Here is a 20,941-nt window from a genome sequence, read left to right as displayed (position 1 = left end):
CCAACGACTATATAGAACACATAAGTAGAAACGCAGTACACATTAAGAAAAATTCGAATACTGAAATTACAACATTAATGCAGAATACATAAGTAGAAATGCTAAAATTACAACACTGATGCAATACACATAAGTAGAAATGCTAAAATTACAACACTAATGCAGAATCAATAAGTAGAAATGCTAAAATCACAACATTGGCACACGCTAAGAAAGACAACAACAAGAATTAAGACATTCCTAGTTCTTTCATGGCGAATTCAACTAGGCGCTGATGCGTTGCTAACTGCACCTCGTTCATTTCAGATGTGTCCTCCATAAGGATATCTTTGTATTCCTTCAATAACCGCGCCTTATGAAGTTTGTTTTTTTCCTTTCTCACCTCCAGTTCTTCGGTCTTGAGCTTCTCAAAACTCGCCAGGAATCCCAGTTTAGCTTTCCCGATGGCTATCATCTCGGAGTTAGGAACATAATCGAGATCACTTGAAGCTGTGTCTCCTACTTTGGCTTTCCTTTTCTGGTTCTTTTTTCCCAACGGGCGGGTTGCTGGTTGTGTGGCCTCATATTCGTCGCCCTCGATTGATGCACTCTGGTCAGACGATGTTGCATACACCCCATCTCCTGACTTCTTCTGCCTCGTTGAACTGGTTGTCATAAATGTTCCCTTCCACTTTGGTTCATCCTTCACCAACCGCCATTCATTCTCATGTTTGAAATCTTTACCCGTATCTACATGATATAATTGATGCACCGTAGCCATGATGTCCTTATCTGAGTGTCCACTTTTCCAATGATTGACGGCTTTAGTGTGGCAACCGACAAATTTTTGAAGATCAGCATTCAATTTATCAAAATGAGATTTCAGGGATAATCATGTCCTCGAAGGAGAGGCATTGTCGCGGTACTCCTCATATTGGGCTCGAATCTTATTCCAAAACAAATCTGACTTTTGCTCATTTCCCACGACCCGATCGGTAGAAACGTTGAGCCATGATTGAAGAAGAAGTATATTATCTTTACCACTCCATTTGGTGCGTTTCTTTCCGGATTCTTCAAGATCAATATCATCTAGACCCCGTTGAGTAGAAAATTCAGGCTCATCGGGCATAGCCTCACATTGTGTACTTGAGACTTTTGAACTACTACTGCTACCAGTAGGAGGTGCTTGGTATTGTGGTGGATACATGCAATATTGTGGATTGTTTGGATAAGACATTTGTGGTGGATATGGTCCCATTTGACCCTGAGGTTGGTTTTGATGGTAGAACGATTGTGGAAACATTTGATACGAAGGATTTTGAACATTACCACCGGTGTGAGGAGGTTGGTTTTGAGGGTGACACATCTGCGGATGTTGGCTTTGTGGTTGATACATTTGCGGATGTGGGTTTTGTTGTTGGAACATCGGCATAGGTTGGCTTTGCGGGCGAATCATCTGCGAATGTTGGTTTTGTTGTTGGAACACCATCATAGGTTGGCTTTGCGGGTGAATCATCTGCGGAGATTGGTTTTGTGGCGGAAACATAGGCGAAGGTTGCAAACCTTCACTTGTAGGAGGTGTTTCATTGTCGAGCAGTGGATAGTATTGCTCATAAGGATTAGACATTTTGAGAAATTTGAGAATTTTTGGACAAGAGAGAAATTGTGGGAGTAAATGCTAGTGTTTCAAATGCTAGTGTATAAGGTAAAGAAGCTGGGAATTGAAGGTTAAATAGTGGTTTGGGCCAAAGAATGCGATACTTGTTGTTGTTCTTGTTATTGCTAATACTATATATAAGGTAAATATGCTGAGAATTGAAAAAAACGGTAAGAAAACCGGTCAAACCGGTCAATTCAAAAAAAAAAAAAAAGCCCAAACGGGCAGAAAACCGGCTCAAGCCGGTCTAAACCGGTCTGGACCGGTCCATAACGGTGGGATGACCGGCTCAGCCGGTCACCCACTATAAATACATTTTCTTTTCTCCCATCTTCAGAACCCTAGCCGCTCCTCACCCTCACCCTTCTTCCTCCTAACCCTCAAGCTCTCTCCTTCACCTTCTTCTTCCTCAAGCCCCTCCAAACGACCTCCACCGGCAACAAACACCCACCACCGCCATCTCCACCTCTGTCCCTCCTCTCTATCTCTCTCACCCACTCGCTCTCTCTTTCTCCTCTCCTGTTCCTGTTCGCGATCTCCTCTCTCGGTCTCACTCACGCTCGCAGGAAGAAGAAGAGTCACGATCCACCTCAAAAAGCCAGGCTCCGCCACAATCCGCCGCCAAACAGCCATGCTCCAGGCCTAACGCCCCCAACCCGCCACCCTCCGGCCACGATCCGGCAACCACCGGCCTTGTTTCATCGTATCAAGGCCTTCAATCTCACAAAGAAGCTTCCTTTCCTCACATGCAAAGTGATCTGAGGTGAGTTCGTGTTGTTTTCTCTTTGTTTTGTTGATTTTCGTTTGTTCATGACCCTTCTATTGAAACTCTCTCATCTCCCTTTGCAGATCAGAGCTTCTGAGTCAAGATTTGGATTATGATTTTTGTTTTGTTTTTTTTTTCATGTAAATTTTAACCTCTGGTCTGTAAATTTGAGGTTCTGTTCATGTAAATTTATTGCAAAAAAATTATGTTCATGTTCAATTTCATCTTCTTGCCTTCTGTTTTTCATTCTGTTGTTTTCCCACTGAAATCAGTTGCCTTCTGCAAGGAACTCTGCACTGTAGTTAAGAAACTAAACTGCCAACTGAGCAAGCTCCAATGCTGAAAAAAATAAGACACGGTTTCTTAGCAACTCCAGCTGGGTTAAGAAACCAGCGTTGGAGTTGCTCTTAGATTCTTTCCATTGAAATTTAACCTCTGAGCAAAAAGTCAAAGGGAACCTGCCAATATGTCCGTGTATTTCAAGATAAATCAATGGAATATAATGGAAAAAAAATTAAATTTGTTAAAAAATTATTTAGTTTTTTTTATAACTAACGTACTTCCACTATAAGTAGATTAATTCATTACTTCACAATTAACGCATTAAATGTAAAGATTGATTAATGGATTATTTTTCCATTTATAATAATTGAGAATCACACATTCATTTATTTACTTAAGAGATTAATTTCTATGTACCGACGGTGTAAATAAGTTTTACACCATCATTCAATCACATCCCTCTATTTTGTTAGCTTACAATTAATTTTGAATTTAAGAATATCTAAAAATAGGAAATTTAAGGTTGTGATTGAATGATGGTGTAAAACTTTTTACACCGTCGGTGCATAGAAATTAATCTCTTTACTTAAAGAATGAAGCGTTAACTCTTAAGTCAATTCACTTAATTAAAAAATTATTTGGCTTGCATTTTATTGAGAAAGGAAAGAAAGAAAGGGACCATATGATCCCACATGAAAATCCATTTGGTCATGGGATGGACCATGGGTGGAAAGTGAGTTCTTTTCTTTTCATTCACACTAATTTTTCCTTTTTTTTTTTTCTCGCACCACTTGTCATTATTCATTATATCCCTCGTGTACCTTTTATATTTTAATTCTCTCGTGATGAAATTAGAGTACCAATGTATTAATTTTTAAGAAAAAATGTGTTTATCTATCCCGAGATTTATTATTATTGCACTGGTTTCCTTTATATTTTACAAAATATATTGACCTTCATTCTTTCATATATTATTTAGAACAACAGAGAAGTGCATAGTTTTATGATGTTAAATCTTAGGAGAGGTCGATGAAACAATGATGATAAGTTTTAGGGGTGTTTAGTACAATATTCCTAGTGAAGTAAGTGTCGTCAGTGTCTTGTTAAATAATAAAGAGAAAATCAGTACAACACTGATAAACCTCATGTAAGGTAAGTGCAATTTGCCTTATATACTACTAATGTGTAACAATAGCTACCTTTTAGATCCAAACAAAAAAAAACTTATTAAAGCTTATTCAATGCATTTTTATAGTAAATGGACATGGATAAACTCTAATAAACTTGAATATAGATGAATATGAAACCTTGTGTGTTAATATGAAGGGTCATCAATCAGGCATTGTAGCATCTCCCGCTTGCTCGAGGTGCTCTTATTCTAATGAGGATACGTTTCACGGCTTAAGGGACTATCCTCATTCCAGAGAGCTGTGGAGGAAGGTTGGATGCTTTGGCTTGGCCTGAATTTCTGAATATGAACCTCCTAGAGTGGATTGTGTGGCACATGTTTGGGAAGAATGCGTTGATTTTTGTTGCGACATTATGATGCGTTTGGAGGTGGCGCATATATAGCATGGTCTTGGATTCCCTCCGTTAGAACCTCAACTTTGCTTGGAGGTTCCTTTTGTCAGAGTATGATGATTATATTGAGTTCATGTTGCAGGGAGATGGTGAAGACTTTTACTTCGAACTTCGACCTAGGTGGTTCCCTCCCAAAGATCAATTTGTCAAGTTGAATATGAATGAAAACTTCGACCCCAACACAAGCAAAATGGATGTTAGGGGTGTGATAAGGAACACAAAGGGTCGTTGATTGGCTACGAGGTTTTCACAAGCATCTTGCTGGAGATGGTGACCTATATATTGTTAAGAGAAACAATGACACTTAAGTTGGGCTTAAAACTGCTTTGGGACATGAGATTTCTGTTTGCCATTTGCAAAATAGATTACCATGATGCCGCTTTGATTTTAAACTATATCCCGGCCAATTTTGTTTTCACAGGCTGGGATCTCTCTAGATTCATTCTCATGCATAAGAATTAAAAAGTCAAGTTGGTGCAGATCTCTAGAGAAACTAATAAAGTGGCCATTTAGTTGGCTAAGTTTAGAGCTAGAAATCCAGATTGTAATGTTCTTCCTCTATAAGTAGAATCCTTGGGATTTCTATTTGCTTGTTTAGTTAGTTCGTTTAATTTTTTTTTTTGTATAGAAAAAAGTTAAACTTGTATCTAAACCAATATTTTTAGTGTCCTTATTGTATATGTAAAAACTATTACAATACATAAGTATGAATATTTTTTACTTTGTGCCGTTATACATATTAAATAAAATGAATTGGTTTTCACACATAATAATCAAGTGTGTCCCCATTTGAATTTCGAACTCGTAGGCTCCACACACAATCATAAAATCAATTCATTATTAATAAATTAAATAATAAAAATCATTATACTTTCATGCCAGCAAAGCATATGGATCCAAGTCTGATTTTCATTCAAGAACAAATTACACCCATTTTTTTAACACAATAATCAGTTAGCTAGCATCTCCTACAAAATCCATTTTAAATTTTGTCAAAGTCTCACAGAAGTAGTTTATATATTTAAATGAACGCAGAAGGAAAAAAGTGAAAGAGGTTTAAGAGGGTAAAAATCAGCTAGTGGATTCAACTTTAGTATACAAATTAACAAAAATTAACAATAGACAATGCATTATTTACCTTTTATGTGAGTTGGCAGTGCAGGATAAGACAAGCACAAGCTTCATGAATGATGACTGATTAGGATAGATAGCAAGTAAAACAAATCTACATCTAACTACTCTAAATTTTTATTAAGCCCCAACCACTTCTACCTATCTTTGGATCTAGATCTCCACAATTATTTCTTTATATTTGACCACATAAAATATACAAACTATAGACTAAAAAATGATTGACAAATAGAAAAAAACAATACACAAAATGGGGACCCATGTAAAACTTGAATTATAGTGTGCAAGACAGAAAGAAATTAAAAAGAAAAGCATGATTGATCAGTCAACAAACACACTTATTGGAACGACATATATACCCTATTGTAATTTTTCAGATAAAAGAAAAAAATTGTAATTATATATGGTACCCCAGAGGAGCCAATTTACACCAAATGGAAATGTCCTATCATGCAGACGTGATCATGGGATATACATCGCAACCAAAGTTTTGTTTGACTTATCAATGAAATCAAGCATATTGAACTTGAAACAGTTCTTTGAAAATGCATTATTATATTTCAGTTGTGGGACTCAGGCACTCAGCTCTAAAATCTCATCACCCCAAAAAGAAAGTGAAAATGAAAAGGAAAATGATTTGTGTACCAATTTGTGGCTGCAATTCAAAAAGCGTCACAAATTATAAGTGTTAAGTGTATGTTATAAAAATATAGACATAGTACATGAATTCGAACTCATTTAAAAACTGTGAAAATGACCAAAAGTTTATATTGATGATTTAATTCTGCTTTTGTTCATAAGTTACGTGGTTGGTAAGAAAATTATTTATCATAAGCTTTGAGATCAAAGCATGATTTTTTGAATATAGATCAAAGCATTATAAAGAAAGAGAAAAATCTTTTTAAATACACTTGATGTTTTTTTATTAAGCGGGGCTAAGCCCAAAAAGGAAAGCAGAAAATAAAAACAGAGGACTAGCCTCTCTCATGCAGGAAGCCCACGAAGTCTAAGAATATCGGTTGTGCCATACCCAGTAACGAAACATTCTGCACCACCAACGGCACAACCGGGAGAGCCCCATGTTTAGTAAGAAAATCTGCACACGCATTTCCCTCTTTTAAAATGTGAACCACCAAAACCTCTCAATTTTGAGTGAGCAAGTCCTTGATATTCCATATAAGAGCCGCATACCTGTGATGAGGAGGCGGCACACCCAACACTAGCAAAATCGACTCTAGGGAATCTGCTTGGCATACCACTTTCCTATTCCCACTATCCCAAGCAATCTGAAGCCCGTGCAACATGGTTGTTAGCTCCATACCGGTAATTTATAAATGATGTATAAAATAATGAGATTTAAAAAAAATAAGTGTATTTGTAGTGATTCAATATTTCGTCTCTTAAGCAAATTGTTGGGATCAAGATCGATTCTCAACTCTTGTGATAGAAAAAACTTTTTAGTCAACTTCTTATCGCTTAGTACGCTAACTGTGGAGCGAATAATTAGTCTTACAGTTATCAGATGTGGGATACTTGGTTAAGAAAAAAAAAGAGATTCTTAAAGAAATTGTGAGCATTATCTTCTGTGCTGTAAACTGAACTTTAGCTATGAAGAATGAAGATTTTCTTATTGTTTATTGTTTGTTTCATTGCATACTTCTAATTGCTCTTCTTTAGGGTGTTGCACTATTTGAGGGAGCTTTTATTGCTTCCAGTGCAATATTGAAACAAATGTATGACCACTTTGCTCTATTACTACACCGGCTTTGGGTACAAACGCACAATTTTGCACTACTGCACCAGTCACCACTACTCACAATTTTTAGGTTCTCAAAAGCATGTGAAGTTCATTTCCTTGTTTACATTCAGTATTACTGCAATATAAGTAAAATAATATGATCCATACTCTTCCTAATAAGCTAAAACAAGACGCATGTATGAAAACTGTTGACATCTTATAAAGGCTTTGACAATCCTCACTCCAAGCTTATTTTTAGGTTGGTTAAGACGTAACCCAAATTCAATAAAAGTTTTGCACTCTGTTTTTGGTAATTTGTTAATTTCAACATACTGGTTTCAACAATTGGACTTCCACCCCATCAAATCATTTAGTTGGACCATGGTTCTGTATGAAAAAAAGGCCCAGTTTTCTAGCCAAATTAAAAAACAAGGGCATTCTCATTTGATTTGGTTCATTAGAGTTCTTGTTGCTCGAATTTTTTTTTTCTTTTCTTGATGCTTCATATTATTTTGCATAATGCTTCCCATATGATATGATAAAGTAGGTGCCCCTCCCATTGCTTGTATGATACAGGTTCAATATTCCCCTTCCTTAGTTAGGTCCCAAAAGGCCCCATATAGTGGGATGTGACAACTGACAACTGACAAATCAATGAAGGTAATTTTACTATTGGTTAGTACCTTAGCAAGACACATTGAGCTCGGCTCCTTGGAACCTAGTTTCATACAAGTAGCATTTTGTCCCACAAACTTGTGTGATTAACCAAGTCAATGTGGATAATTTCTGGCTCATGTATGACATAGATATGCTGCTAACTACATGCTTGGTGTTGTTGAAAGTTATTGATATACAAGGACTTGGATTGAGGAATTAATTGGTTGCATAAACAGAGGAATATGTTCTGTTTCGAGTTTTGACAGTTGAACTACCCATGGCAGGGCATTTTCTTTAGAGGGAATGAAGATTCTTTATGTGTTCCAATCTAGTATGTAATATACTAATATTATTACTTTAAGGCAAATATTGCAATTAATTCAATATCTGGTCAATGAATCTTGAGTGCAATTATAGTTACAGGATTGCAACAAATTCAACAATATGAGAAAATATGTTTTTCCTAGAAGCCATGAATCAAGCTATATACATTTGTAGAGAAACACCTGAATTGCAAGAAACACCTTCAAGTCAGGTATCTATGAAACATTTGTAGAGCAAAATCAACTAGAGTGAATCAAGCTATGGACTTAGAAAACGAAGCACAATCATATTTCCATACTCATAGTCCATCCAAAGCTATATACAACACTTTTCCCCTTTTACTACATAGTATAGTATACACGCCCTTTACAATGAATGCTGCAAATACACAACATAAGAACACGAAAAGAGAAAAAAAAAGTTACTAGCAAAAGAAAAACAAATTTGAAACCTAATCAACATACCCCACCATACAAAGCTGAGTATTTTTTTAACAAAAAGTTTTGGTGAGTTTGGCATCGGTCACCTCTATTAGTCAAGACATGCCTTTAGAACCACAAGTCGCTTACAAAGCTACTTATAAATTGTCCACCAACAGAGCCTCACATCATAGTAGGAATCGAATACACAAGCTACCGAGGAAAAGTGTTTCATGCTTATCAACTGAGCCAACGTGTGTCAGCCATACAAAGCCGAGTTGAAACTAGGATGCTCCTTATAATAAAATCAAGTACTACCCAGTAACAATCCAAAATAAAACAATCTAAGAGATCGAGAACCTTCTTCTTCTGGGCTTGGTCAAGTCCACACCAGGCCCATCATCAATATGAGACGTGTCCTTAGACTCGTGCTTAAACGGGTTCAGCCTGCCCAATTTCTTAGACACTGAAGAGAAGAACGTGTGCTTTTTCGTAGACACCGACGCCGCCTCCCTCTTCGACGACGTCGTTCCGTCACCACCGTTCTTCTTAATATCAGAAATGTACATTTTCATCCTCATCACCTCTGACCTCAACTCCTCGTTCTCCCTCACCAACGACACGTCTGTCATCAAGTGATCCCTCGCCATCGCCGCCTCCCGTTCCTCCGCTGCGCCGCTCCTCATCTTCAACTGATCATAGTACAACGCGTGAAGCACCACCTGCACCGGCAAACGCTTGTTCTGCGACGCGTGCACACGTGCCTCACCAGACAGTTTCAGCGGGTCCATCACACTACACACCTTCTCCTTCTCTAACTCATCAAGGTTCGGGTGCACCTGAAACATCACGAGCACCCACGTGTCGCGTCGTTAGTAACTAAAGTCAGTTGTATGTTTTTAGTCCCTGGAAATATAGTAAATATTATTTCTAGTCCTTATTGGAAACTAGAGTATGCTATTCCATACCTTGAGGTAGATATCCACGGCGCGGTATAGATCATCGTCGAGTTTTCGCGCGCCTTTGGGGACGAGAACGGCGATGCCGTTGAACTTCGAGATGGCGAGTTCGCCGTACGCGGCGATCTCGGCGAGGTAAGCGTCGACAGTTTTAGCAATCCGCTGCGTCACGGCGGAGCAATCGTCCCTGAAGCTACCGCCGCCGTTGAACACCGACGCGCTCTTCTGCTTCTCCATGTAACTGGAGATGATCCTCCGCACGCTGTCCAGATCCAGAAGCCTCTCGCCGTCGTAGGTGAACGACAGCACCATGAGATCGTCAACCGTCACGTGCTCCAGAATCTCCGAGATCCGCTTCTCGAGCTCGCGCTTGCACGCGCTGGAGGCGCGGAGGTAGGTGGCGCAGCGGAGGAGGCAGCAGAGGAAGTTGATCGGAAAAGCCGCTTTGTCAGATGGGAAGAGACTGACGATCGATTCCAGAAGATCGCGTCGTTCGGATTCGGAATCGCCGGGCTCCGGTGACTTGATTCCTCCGCCGCCACCGCCGGTTTGGTCTCGCACTAGCTCCCGGAGTGCGCGTTCGGTGTATGTAATCAGCGCTCCGGCGAGGGTTAGGTACTTGGCGCCGCGCTGCTTCATGGCGGCGATGACTTTTCCGAACGAATCGATGTCGAGGACGGCGAGCTCCTCCGTCCACCAATTCGGCGGTGAACGGGTGGGGAAGGTTGCCTCGTTGCACGCCATAGAGCTGACGGCCTCGACGCAGCGGTCGAGGAGGCTGATTTCTTCGGCGACGGGGACAAACTGCCGGCAGGAGTTGAGGACAACGACGGCGCCCGTGAGATTCGTGAAGGCGACCTGAGAGAGGAAGCCTTCTGTTCTTCCGGCGAGGTTGCCGTCGCAGTACTCTTCTGTCATCTGGAGGAACACGGCGGCGCAGTGGAGCGCGGCGACGTTGTGGACGGTGATCTCGAAGTTGACGCCGTAGCAGAATTTCGCCGCCTTTTCGAAAGCTTCTTGGCCTCCGGGGATGTCAGAGAGGTCTATTCTGGTGAGATCACTGTCCTCTGCTTCTATTATCAGCTCCCTGATGTAGTTGCTCTTTGCTACCAGCATGAACTGTTAACAATTTCTAATTAGAATCTGAACCATTTTGAATTGAAAATAAAGAAAAAGCATCATCAATTTTCCATGCAATGCATATTTTGGTACCTTATGGAGAGAATAATCAGCTTCTCCAATTGTAACTGTAACATCACTTGGGATTTCTTGAGAGAAAACCCTGCAATAATGCAAGTTACAAATTGATTCATAAGATTATGCAATGAAGAACAATTAATTTAACAAAATGGGTTTGAAGATTGAGAGTGAAGTTCTGTTTACCATTGCCCTGTTCTCTCCATGGCAAGGGAGAGTCTGTTGGGGTTGGGAGCTGCCATGAGCTTAATTGAGCTGATGTAGTTAAAAGTTGGTTTTCTTTGTGTTTTTAATTTGTGTTTGGGGTTTGAGAGGAACAGTTGGTTTATAATTCACATGATGATGGTTGGTTGTTATAGGGAGATGTTTGAACCCAGTAGATTCATTTCATAATCATGTCTTTATTGAGTTTATCTGCATGAGTTGTGAGTGTGTCAAGTGGTCCCAGTGGATCATGCTTTCTTTTTCATCAAATTGCTGGTATATCTTAACTTTCCAAGCTAGTGATTCCTCTAGTGCATGTATCTTTGGACACTTGTTAGATTTTTACTTTAGAAAATAACCACACGTGTTATCAAATTGCTGTTATCTGACCTTCTTAGGCAAGTTATTCCTTTTTAAGTTAGTGAATGTTTAGACACTCGTCAGATATTCAGGATAGAAGTAGAAGTGCTTTTGCAGAAGTTACTTAGAGTAGCTTTGTGAAAGTTCAAGTGATTAAGAAAGTTTTTATTGAGAAACCAAACATGTCAAATTGTTGTTATCTAGCCTTTTCAGGCAAGTGATTACTTTTAAGTTAGTGCATATTTAGATTCTCGGAATTTTTTTATAGTAGAAGTAGAAGTTCCTCTGAGAGAAGTTAGTTAGAGTAGCTTTGATGATGAAATTATTCTGAAAGATTTCAATGTGAAACCAAATATCTTATTAATATATTCTACATCATTATCTCCCCTTCCCTACTATGAGAGCTGCTTCTACACAAATGGGAAGGTTGAATTCTACATTGATATTTCTTATTGGCTTAAGTGGATCTTATTACATGCACTATCTCCATCTGCCAACTGTTTTTCTCCTCTTTGACTAGATTTATCTTGCCTTTTCCCTTCTCGTGAATCTTCATTTTCTGTTTATTAACTTCACAAAATTGGTTTTAACGTTTAACCGTTTTTATAAAAAAGTTCAAAGTGTAGTCAAGATTTATCATTGATTAATGGCTTAATTGCATTTTTGGTCCTTAACTATTGCCTTCCTGCGAAAATCGTCCTCAAACTTAAAAATTAGCAAAAAACGTCCTCAACGTTTACATGCCGTTGCAAAATTGGTCTGTCGTTTGCCTTCCGTGAGAAAATTAACGTGAGAAACTCATGAAGCTTCCTAACGCGTGTCTCATGTGACTTTTTTTAGAGAGAATGATGACTGAACAAGTCAGATGCTTCTCACGTGATCCTAAATTTGGGTCCCTTATCTTATGAAATTGCAAACCCTAATTAGACCTGAATACCATTTTAGGGTCACGTGAGAAACATGTGACTTGCCCTGTCATCAATCTCTCTCAAGAAAGTCATGTGAGACACGCGTGAGGGAGCCACATCAGCTTCTCACGTTAGTTTTCTCACTGAAGGCAAACAACATACCAATTTTGCAATGATATGTAAACGTTGAGGACGTTTTTTGCTAATTTTGAAGTTTGGGGACGATTTTCGCAGGAAGACCATAGTTGGGGGACCAAAAGTGCAATTAAGCCTTGATTAATATAGTTTACCTTGTATTTATGGTAGTTTGGGAATATTCCACTTTGTTCAATCATGTTTAGAGTACAATGAAGGGGTTTTTATAATGAAAAGGAGATAATAAGATATTTTTTTAAAAAACAATTGAAATAATAATCCTGACAAAATGTGGTTGACTGTGAAATGTCAATAGGTCAATGATCATCATACAAGACTAACAATCCAAGTGAGGCCTCACAATTTTAGGGTGTGTTGATTGCAGTCTTATTTTCAGTTTTTAAAATAATTTTCAGAATCAATTTTAAAAAACAGTTTTAAGAAGAAGAAAACAATTTGAATAACATATTTTTCAACATTTAAAAAACTGATATCTGAAAACTAAAAATAGAAACTGAAAACATCTTTTGACTGTTTTGATTTTTTAGTTTTAAAATATGAAAATGAGAACTGCTTAAAAAAATAATTGTATCAGGAAAACTGAAAACAAATAGACTCTTAGTTCTTTTGCTCTTTAAAAATAATAAAATTAGAATAAAATGCTGTAACTTACCCTTATTCAGAATTTGTCTGTAAAAGATATATTACACACAATTCTACTTTGAATCTAGGCTTATAACATTTAACTCGACAATTTCCTAAAAAACAATTCAAAACCTTAAAAAGAAGCAAAAATATCATTCCACTCTGCCATAACCTAGGGCCTGTTTGGATGAATTTGTTTATTTTTGTCCTATAGTGTAAGTGTTTATATATTTGGAAGAGCTTATATAAGTAACTTATGACCTATTTATAAGCTTATTTTTATAAGATATTCAAATTAATTAATGAATAAGTGCTTGTACAACATGTGTATAACATATTTTAAATTTACACGACAAGCACTTGTGGTCATAATCAACTAATTAAGCTGTTTACGTATCTCTACTGTTTTTATGCTTCATTATCATTTTACTTCTAAATAATAAATCAATAACTCTTACATGATTTTGAGCTTAAATGTTAACTTTGGATCAACTGATTGTTTTAGAATCAATTATAACATTTAGAATACTTGTTGAAACTTCTAACCAAAATTAATTTTAGCTTTAGAATTAATGATAAAAGTATTTTCAAACATTAACCGAGAAGATATCGATCAAAAACCAATTAGAGAGTAGAATACGTTGAGGGAGACAATCATTGAGCAAAGCAAACATGTTTTCACTTTGACGCTGTGCTGTCATGGTCATGAATCTGAGGCACTGTGGCAAATCGTTGTGCCCTCGTTATACTGGATGCTGTATCAAAAGTTATAAAAGAAAAATATTCGTACCAAAAGCCATCAATTACGGTCAGTGTTGAGTAGCTTGATGTCTATATTTCCAATTTTCATGTCCCTACGTGTCGCCGTTGGGGATGAACATAAAGCCATAGACCGTGTCAGATTAAACCTTTTCTGTATTTATCTACTATCTACTCCGTCCCTAATTATAAGTTAAAGTTGTAAAAATCACGTTTGTTGTAAAAATCACATTTATTAAGAAAGTCTTAATTAATACATTGGTTTTAAAAAAAAATGTACAACTTTTCATGTCTACCCCTATTTAAGATAACACTTTTTAATCATTATACTACAAATAGTGCTCTACTACCAATAAATTTAACGATAAATATTGAAATAAATATTAGCTTTTACAACTTTAGCTTATATTTAGTGACAAAACATAAGTCTCAACTTTAACTTATAATTAGGGACGAAGGGAATACTGTTTTAAGATGAGTTTTAAAGCTTGAACTTATATAAAAGCCAATTTATAGGATAGTAAATATTTGAGTATTTCTCAAGTTTATATTTACCTATAATTTTAATTTTTTATAAACCATGCAGACCCATGCATGTCATCATTAATCTCCTTATCATTATGTTTTAAAAGTAAATGGATCAAACTATACATTTCGAAATCACACTCACTTATACTAGTAGATTAAGTTTTGCACCTATTTGCACTAAAGACTCACACTCACTTACTCCTCTTACACTCTCACACACACGCGCACTCAGCCCTCACTGTCTAGCTTTCTCTCGCTAACCTAAGTACCACCCAACTGAAAAGTGAGAACTGTTTCAAGTTTTACTTAGTTCTTGAAGACAATCGAATTATTTATTCATCTGATTTTTACTGAATTGGAAACGTTCAATGAGAATATTATATGTTTCTGTTGTTTTCAGTTTAGATTTCTCACCTCAGTTGTCGATTTAAACTAAGATCTCATATTTTGCAAAATGCTGATTGGGAATACGTGAAGTAATCTGCATTGAAATCATCATTATGACATGTAATCTCCACTAACGGAGTGAATACTTTTTTACTACATAAATAACAATGAGTTGAAGCACCGCGGTTAATATCCCTATTTGGCTATTCCAATTGCTTGGTTAACAAAATTGTTAAGTATTTTTTGTATACTTTTTTATATTATTATGTAGTCAATAGATAGTTTATTTTTATGACAAATGACTCATTCTCTTGCAATACTCAATGGTTACCATAAGTGGTTTTTCTCGCAAAATTTTTTATAACTAGATTTGTCAAACTTTGTAATTTCATTTGTAGGCAACCAATAACATAAACAGAGCGAAGGAGCATGAATTTAGTATAATACAATGGAAGTTCAATTGCAGTACTTAGAAGTCTAAGAAATAATTATTAAATATCAAAAGTGATACTAAAATAATAGATATTAATGAATCATACATACATATGCATGTGCATATATACATAAATATTTACAGATACAAAATTTTAAGTGACATATACTTTTTCCTCTGTTTTTACTTATTTGGCTGCTATTTTCGTTAGTAAGTAAAATGATAAGAGAAAATCGCTTTTATATTTTTCAGCAAGTTTTATGTAAGATTTAACTTTATTCAGTTTTTCCTCGATTGAGGGAGAATATTATAGCTAGTGTTAATGCAAGTTGTTCAACGATTTCAGAATATGACATCACGTAGAGGACAACTATGACTTGTATGACTTATCATGTATAAACATATTAAAGTTGTTTTTGTTTATACTTTTACCGATGTGTTCATTTGAAAAATTTGAGCCCTGACCCCAGTGTCCTGGATCCGCCACTACACATCGGTATATTTTTTCTAGCTATTTTGATGACATGACCAACACACTTATTTTAAATATTATTAATTAACTTAGAATTAGAGTGATTTAACCCAAATGTTTATAAAATTATGGCTAAAAAGCACTTTTGGCCCCTGATGTTTCAAGTTTTTGCAAATTATGCCCCTACTCTATTTTTGTCGATGTTTCTACCCCTCATGTTTTCAAACAGTGCACCGTCTACCCCTCCGTCACTCTCACACGTTAAAAAACTAACGGAATGAGCTGATTTGGCTTTTTTTTTATATTATTTGGATCTGTCACATGGAAATTACAAGTGAAATTGGAAAAATTGGGCATGGGAGATTCAAACTCAAGACCTGTAAGTAGTAAAACATGTATTTAACTAGTTCAGTTACATACATAATTGATATATACATCAAGCAAATTTAATTGATATCATTTCCTTGATCATCATCAACTTCATATACTCCTCTCTTCATCTCTCCAATCCACTCAGGAACCTCTCCTGAGAAAGCATGAGTGACGGAGGGGTAGACAGTGCACTGTTTGAAAACATGAGGGGTAGAAACGTCGACAAAAATAGAATAGGGGCATAATTTGCACAAACCTGAAACATCAGGGGTCAAAAGTGCTTTTTAGCCTAAAATTATTTAGACGACTTCAATCTAATGGCTTGTTGTAACAAACAAAAAAAAATCTAATGGTTTGGTTTTGATATGAATTGACTTTGGATATTTTTCCGATAAAATCGGCCTAAAGCAACCGTATTACACGCTTGGTTTGAATAACAATCTCCAATTTATCCGTAATGTGTATGAAGATGTGAACAAATCTAACACCTATTTTAAAGGGAAGAAAAATAAAAAGAATAAGACAACTAAGCAGAAGAAAGTCTGGTCTGGATGATTTACCTTCAAAAAAGAAAAGTCTGGATGATTTGACTCCATTAAATAAAAGAAAATAAACATAAACTTTTGCAGTTTAATAAATAATTAATGTAATAATTAGGTGTGTATTTTTTATAATTATATTTATGATAAAATAGAATGAATTTTTGTGGCTGAGATTTGGTGCAGTTGTAAAAACAAATGCAGACAACCTAAATACGTACATGCAATGGATGGGGAATGGAGATGGGACGTGGATTAATTGCAGGGGAGAATGGAAATTGAGAAAAGGGCACCACTCATGGTGTCTCCGCCACTCATATATACGTGTGGCTATGAGGCTATGACGGATTCAACAGCGACAGTAACTCATGCTAGGACAAATATGCTCCACGTCAGCCAGCTGTGTAAAGTCCTCGACATGTATGGGTGCATGACTGCATGCATCATGTCTCATTCTCAAGTAGGAGTTGAAGTTCAAAAAAAAAGTAGGAGTTGAAGTACATTCAATTTTAGGTTTTCTTTAGTTTAGGGGAGAAAGAAAGAGATAAAAAAAGAAGAAGAGATGAAAAATAATATAGTAGATTTGATCACGTTGAATATGAGTCGTTGGATTTATATTGAATAATTAACATTTGATTACGGTGAATATGATATAAATACATGTTAAAAATATGATCCGCCTGATCTTAATCAAGCATACATTATTTTTCTCTTACATCACTTTTTATATCTCTCTTGTTTTTATGTCTTTCTCCATTTCTCTCACTTGGTGTAAGTGTGGGGGAGGAGTAAAAAAAACTAGGCTTAAATACTCTGGAGGTCCCTGAAATTGTATGTCGTACGAAAATAAGTCTCTGAAAAAAAAAATTCTGATTCTGAATCCCTAAAATTGTTTTTTTAATCTAAATAAGTTGATACGTGTGTTTTCAGCGTATGTGTCACAAATTTTACCCTGTCATCATGTCCACGTCATTTCCACGTGGCTTTTATATTTCCATGTCATATAATTAATACTAATAATTTAATTAAGTCATCATATAATTAAAACCAGTAATTTTTTTTCTTTTTTCCTTAATTAAATTTCATATTTTCCACATCTAATTAACTCAATCAACACACATTTAATCCTAATTAACAAATAAAAAATTAACCTAACCACCATCACCATGATGAAGAACAAACCAAGAAAAAAATCTCAGAAATTAAAAAACCCAGAAACATCTTCACCTCCTTCTTCATCATCATCTTCTCCATCATTAAACCCAAAAATCAAAACATCTTCATCTCCTTTTTCATAGTTCATCATCTTTATCAAAAGCCCCAATCAAAACATTTCAGTACCAAATTTAAAAAACCAGAATCTCAATGTTAATTAAAAACTCAAACAATTAAAAAACCCAGGCCAAGTTCTGAAACTGAATCTCAATCATCCACTATGCTTCTGCTTTCTTTTGCTTCTTCCTTTCTCTCATCACAGCCAAGTTCTTATCTTCCAGAAAATGAATCAAGAACCTTCTACCATACTCACGCCCTCTTCTGCTAATCGGCAACCTCCATCAACTTTCCACGCTCTATCGCAGAAATAGACCCATCTCTATTTCTTCCCCAAAATTCCGTTCTGTAAATCGAAAAAGCTAAAGAGAGAGATCTGGAAGGGATGAAGTCAGAGGAGGAGAAAATCAACAGATGGTGTTGGGATCGGAGAGTATTACTGGTGGATCTTTCAGCTTCAAACCCATTAAAGGTGAAGTAGTCGTGACCGTTTCGGCGCCCTGGCTGAAGTTCTGGTTCGATCTGTGGTGGTAGCGAAGGTAGCTGGTGACGGTGGAGGTTGGTCATGGGGTTTCTCAATGGAGGTTGGGGGTGGTGTTGGACCTGTTGGTGCTCAAAGCCTAGGCTGGGTGGTGCTTCGATCTGGATATGGAGGCCGAGATCTGGAAGGTCAACAATGGTGCGGCGGTGGTGGCATGACGTTAATTGTCGGTGGTGATAAAAATAAATTTATCTTTCAAATGGTGGTTGCGGACTTGGAGAATGAATCTGGGAAAGATAATTAAATTTTTGTTTTTTGAAAGGAAAGATAAATTAATTGGATTTCAAACTTATAGATTGGTGGCATCACGTTTTCACCTAATTTCATATGGAGCAGAACTAGATATTAATAATTTCACCCAATTTCTGGATTCTGGGTTTTTAATTTCTTATTAATTTTAATTTTTGGATTTTAATTTTTGAGTATTTAATAAGTTGTGGAATTTTAAAAAATGACTAGGATATATAAAATGCCATGTGGACATGATGACAGGGTAAAATTTGTGACAGGCTAAAAATACATGTAGGGACTTATTTAGATTAAAAAAACAATTTCAGGGATCCGGAATCGGAATTTTTTTTTCAGGGACTTATTTTCGTACGACATACAATTTTAGGGACCTCCAGAGTATTTAAGCCAAAAAACTAATATGAATGCTTAAAACTATTTCCAATTTCAGAGAATTCATAGAGATGTGTAGGAATTTCAGAGATGGGGGAATGGGCAACCGGCTGAGACTACACCAGCAACTATGGGAGGAGATCACGTCACTCTGTACACAGATGGCAATTGGAAGGGTGATGTGGACAGGATGGGTGGTGGAGGTGTAATCAGAGATAGGAATGGGAGGTGGATCTCCGGCTATGCAACGACGCTGGGAGCAGGCAATGCGTTTCAGGCAGAAATTATGTCGTTTCATAAATGCCTATTGCACACCTGGGAGCTTGGCTTTCGTCAGGTGGTCTGCTATGTAGATTGTCGGGAACTACAGAAAGTGCTCACAAGTACCAGGGATGTCCAGACTTACTGGCATAGTGATGTGATCGAAATGATTAGAGCCGTGTTGGCATGAAGCTGGACTGTAACAATCAATCATGTTACTTGAGATGAAAACGCTGTTGCGGATGTGCTGGCAAATCTTGCTATTCAGGAAGGATGGGATTGGAAGGTCTGGAGTTTTCCCTCATCCATGGTGGTTCCACTGTTATGCAGTGATTTAATGTTGCAGTTTTTTCCTGTTTGTTTTTTTTCTTTCCTGATGTAACCAAAAAAAAAAAAACCAAATATGACATGCTATAACAGGTTACACATTTTTGTCAATTTTTTGTTGATGCGTGGAGGAAATCGAAGGACCACTGGATGAAGGAGTAACAAGCCAACATCGACTTCCCCTGCACAACAAGTTCATGTTTTCCCCTATGCCTTCATCCTTCCACATACAAAATACCATGTCCTGACTAGAATCCAACACGATAGTTCCTTCCTTCACAGACATAGAATCAAACCTAGAAACAATAGCCTTCTATGGTAGGCTGATTGTAGTAAACGCAACTAGCAAAATGACACGTTGCTCGAGGTTGCCATGGAAATTGAAGTTCGTACGCCATTGAGCACAAACGAAAATGTTGTTTTGAGAGATAACAGAGGTAAGAGCAAGCTCCCTTGTTCAATGATGCTTGAAAAATCTTCTGCTTAGTCTCCCTTCTCTATAATGCGAGACCTCGTGTCTTCCCCTCAAAAGGTTGAGCTAACTTTCTTTTCCTAAGGCCAAGGTAGCTCTATCTTTATGTTTGAAACTGATAAAGAAAAAAACTTCGGGAGGAGGTTTGCAAAGGAGTTGGTAGAGTTTTTTTATCAAGGTTGTGGGTAATTCTGTCATTGAGATCAAAACCAGATCGAGAAATGGGGCAAAATTAGGTGTTCACCCTTGCTCCGCGAGCGAATGTGAACTCACAATTGGCTATACCAAGTAAAAGTTATATAGAGGTCCCAAATTGATATTTTTTTTAAAATAAGAACCACATTAGACAATGCCTTAATTTTAAAGAGTTATGACTTACAAAAGAATAAGTGAAAAATATATTTAATGATAAAAAGATAGAAAATTTTATTTTCAAAGGCAAAATGTTTTCATAAAAGTTTATTACAAGTAATTTTTTTTTATCAATAAAGTGTTTATTATGGTGGAAGGAGCTCATGTCTCTTATAAGCACATGGTCATGTGTATGATTCCTTAATTCATGTGTGTTCACCAATGACCTTAAGGTACAACTTAGGAAGATGTTTCGGCCGGGCCAAAAGGCCAAGATACCTTAAAGCACTTTAGTCGACCTAAACGTTGCAGTTAACCAAGTATCGGGCAGACTAGATGACTTAGACAAGGAACATCTAGTCTCAACTAAGGCTAATTGACAACCGCTTAACTGCAAACAAGCAAATCTTCCCAAACCACTTCACTACGAAAGACTAATCATCACAAGGCTTCCAAGAGACCTGAAGAGACAATGACGATGACATCCAAGCCTATAAATACTTCAATTCACATAACATGCTACTCATTTTTCTAAACTGGAGTTCTTCTAAAACTTTGACATTCTCTCTTTTCTCTCTCACTCACTTGACTGTTGATGTGTGTTATATATGCCAGCACACCCTCCCTATGACCATGCAACTCCGCCACACTAGCAAAGCCGAAC

At 37.0% G+C, this 20,941-nt stretch overlaps 2 protein-coding genes across 3 annotated transcripts; one reads left to right on the top strand and one right to left on the bottom strand.

Moving 5' to 3' along the window:
• Positions 1-8,381: 8,381 nt before the first annotated feature.
• On the bottom strand, positions 8,382-11,080 carry LOC130733852 (root phototropism protein 2-like). 2 transcript variants are annotated; one of them, XM_057586131.1, is made up of 4 exons: positions 10,877-11,080; positions 10,706-10,775; positions 9,503-10,612; positions 8,382-9,373 (listed from the first exon to the last, which is right to left on the bottom strand). In XM_057586131.1, exons 1-4 carry the CDS (start codon positions 10,930-10,932, stop codon positions 8,879-8,881), a joined length of 1,731 nt encoding a protein of 576 aa, XP_057442114.1. In that variant the 5' UTR covers positions 10,933-11,080; the 3' UTR covers positions 8,382-8,878. The 2 variants fall into 2 exon arrangements, with proteins under 2 accessions (XP_057442114.1, XP_057442115.1); XM_057586132.1 differs by lacking the exon at positions 10,706-10,775 and having other exon boundaries at positions 10,877-11,078.
• A 7,916-nt stretch (positions 11,081-18,996) lies between these two features.
• Positions 18,997-19,317, top strand: LOC130728142 (uncharacterized). Its single transcript, XM_057579503.1, has one exon. It carries the CDS (start codon positions 18,997-18,999, stop codon positions 19,315-19,317), a length of 321 nt encoding a protein of 106 aa, XP_057435486.1.
• Positions 19,318-20,941: the final 1,624 nt, after the last annotated feature.

This window comes from Lotus japonicus, chromosome 1, assembly GCF_012489685.1.
Source record: "Lotus japonicus ecotype B-129 chromosome 1, LjGifu_v1.2".
Classification (NCBI taxonomy): Eukaryota; Viridiplantae; Streptophyta; class Magnoliopsida; order Fabales; family Fabaceae; genus Lotus; species Lotus japonicus.
This window is presented reverse-complemented; position numbering and strand designations above follow the sequence as displayed.

Bases quoted from the DNA above. Each gene is read 5' to 3' on its own strand.
- LOC130733852 (XM_057586131.1), bottom strand. From the start codon at position 10,932: ATGGCAGCTCCCAACCCCAACAGACTCTCCCTTGCCATGGAGAGAACA. The intron at 10,776-10,876 runs GTAAACAGAACT...GCATTATTGCAG, and splicing joins ATGGAGAGAACAGGGCAATG to GGTTTTCTCTCAAGAAATCC. The intron at 9,374-9,502 runs GTATGGAATAGC...GTGATGTTTCAG, and splicing joins CCGTGGATATCTACCTCAAG to GTGCACCCGAACCTTGATGA.
- LOC130728142 (XM_057579503.1), top strand. From the start codon at position 18,997: ATGGGAGGAGATCACGTCACTCTGTACACAGATGGCAATTGGAAGGGT.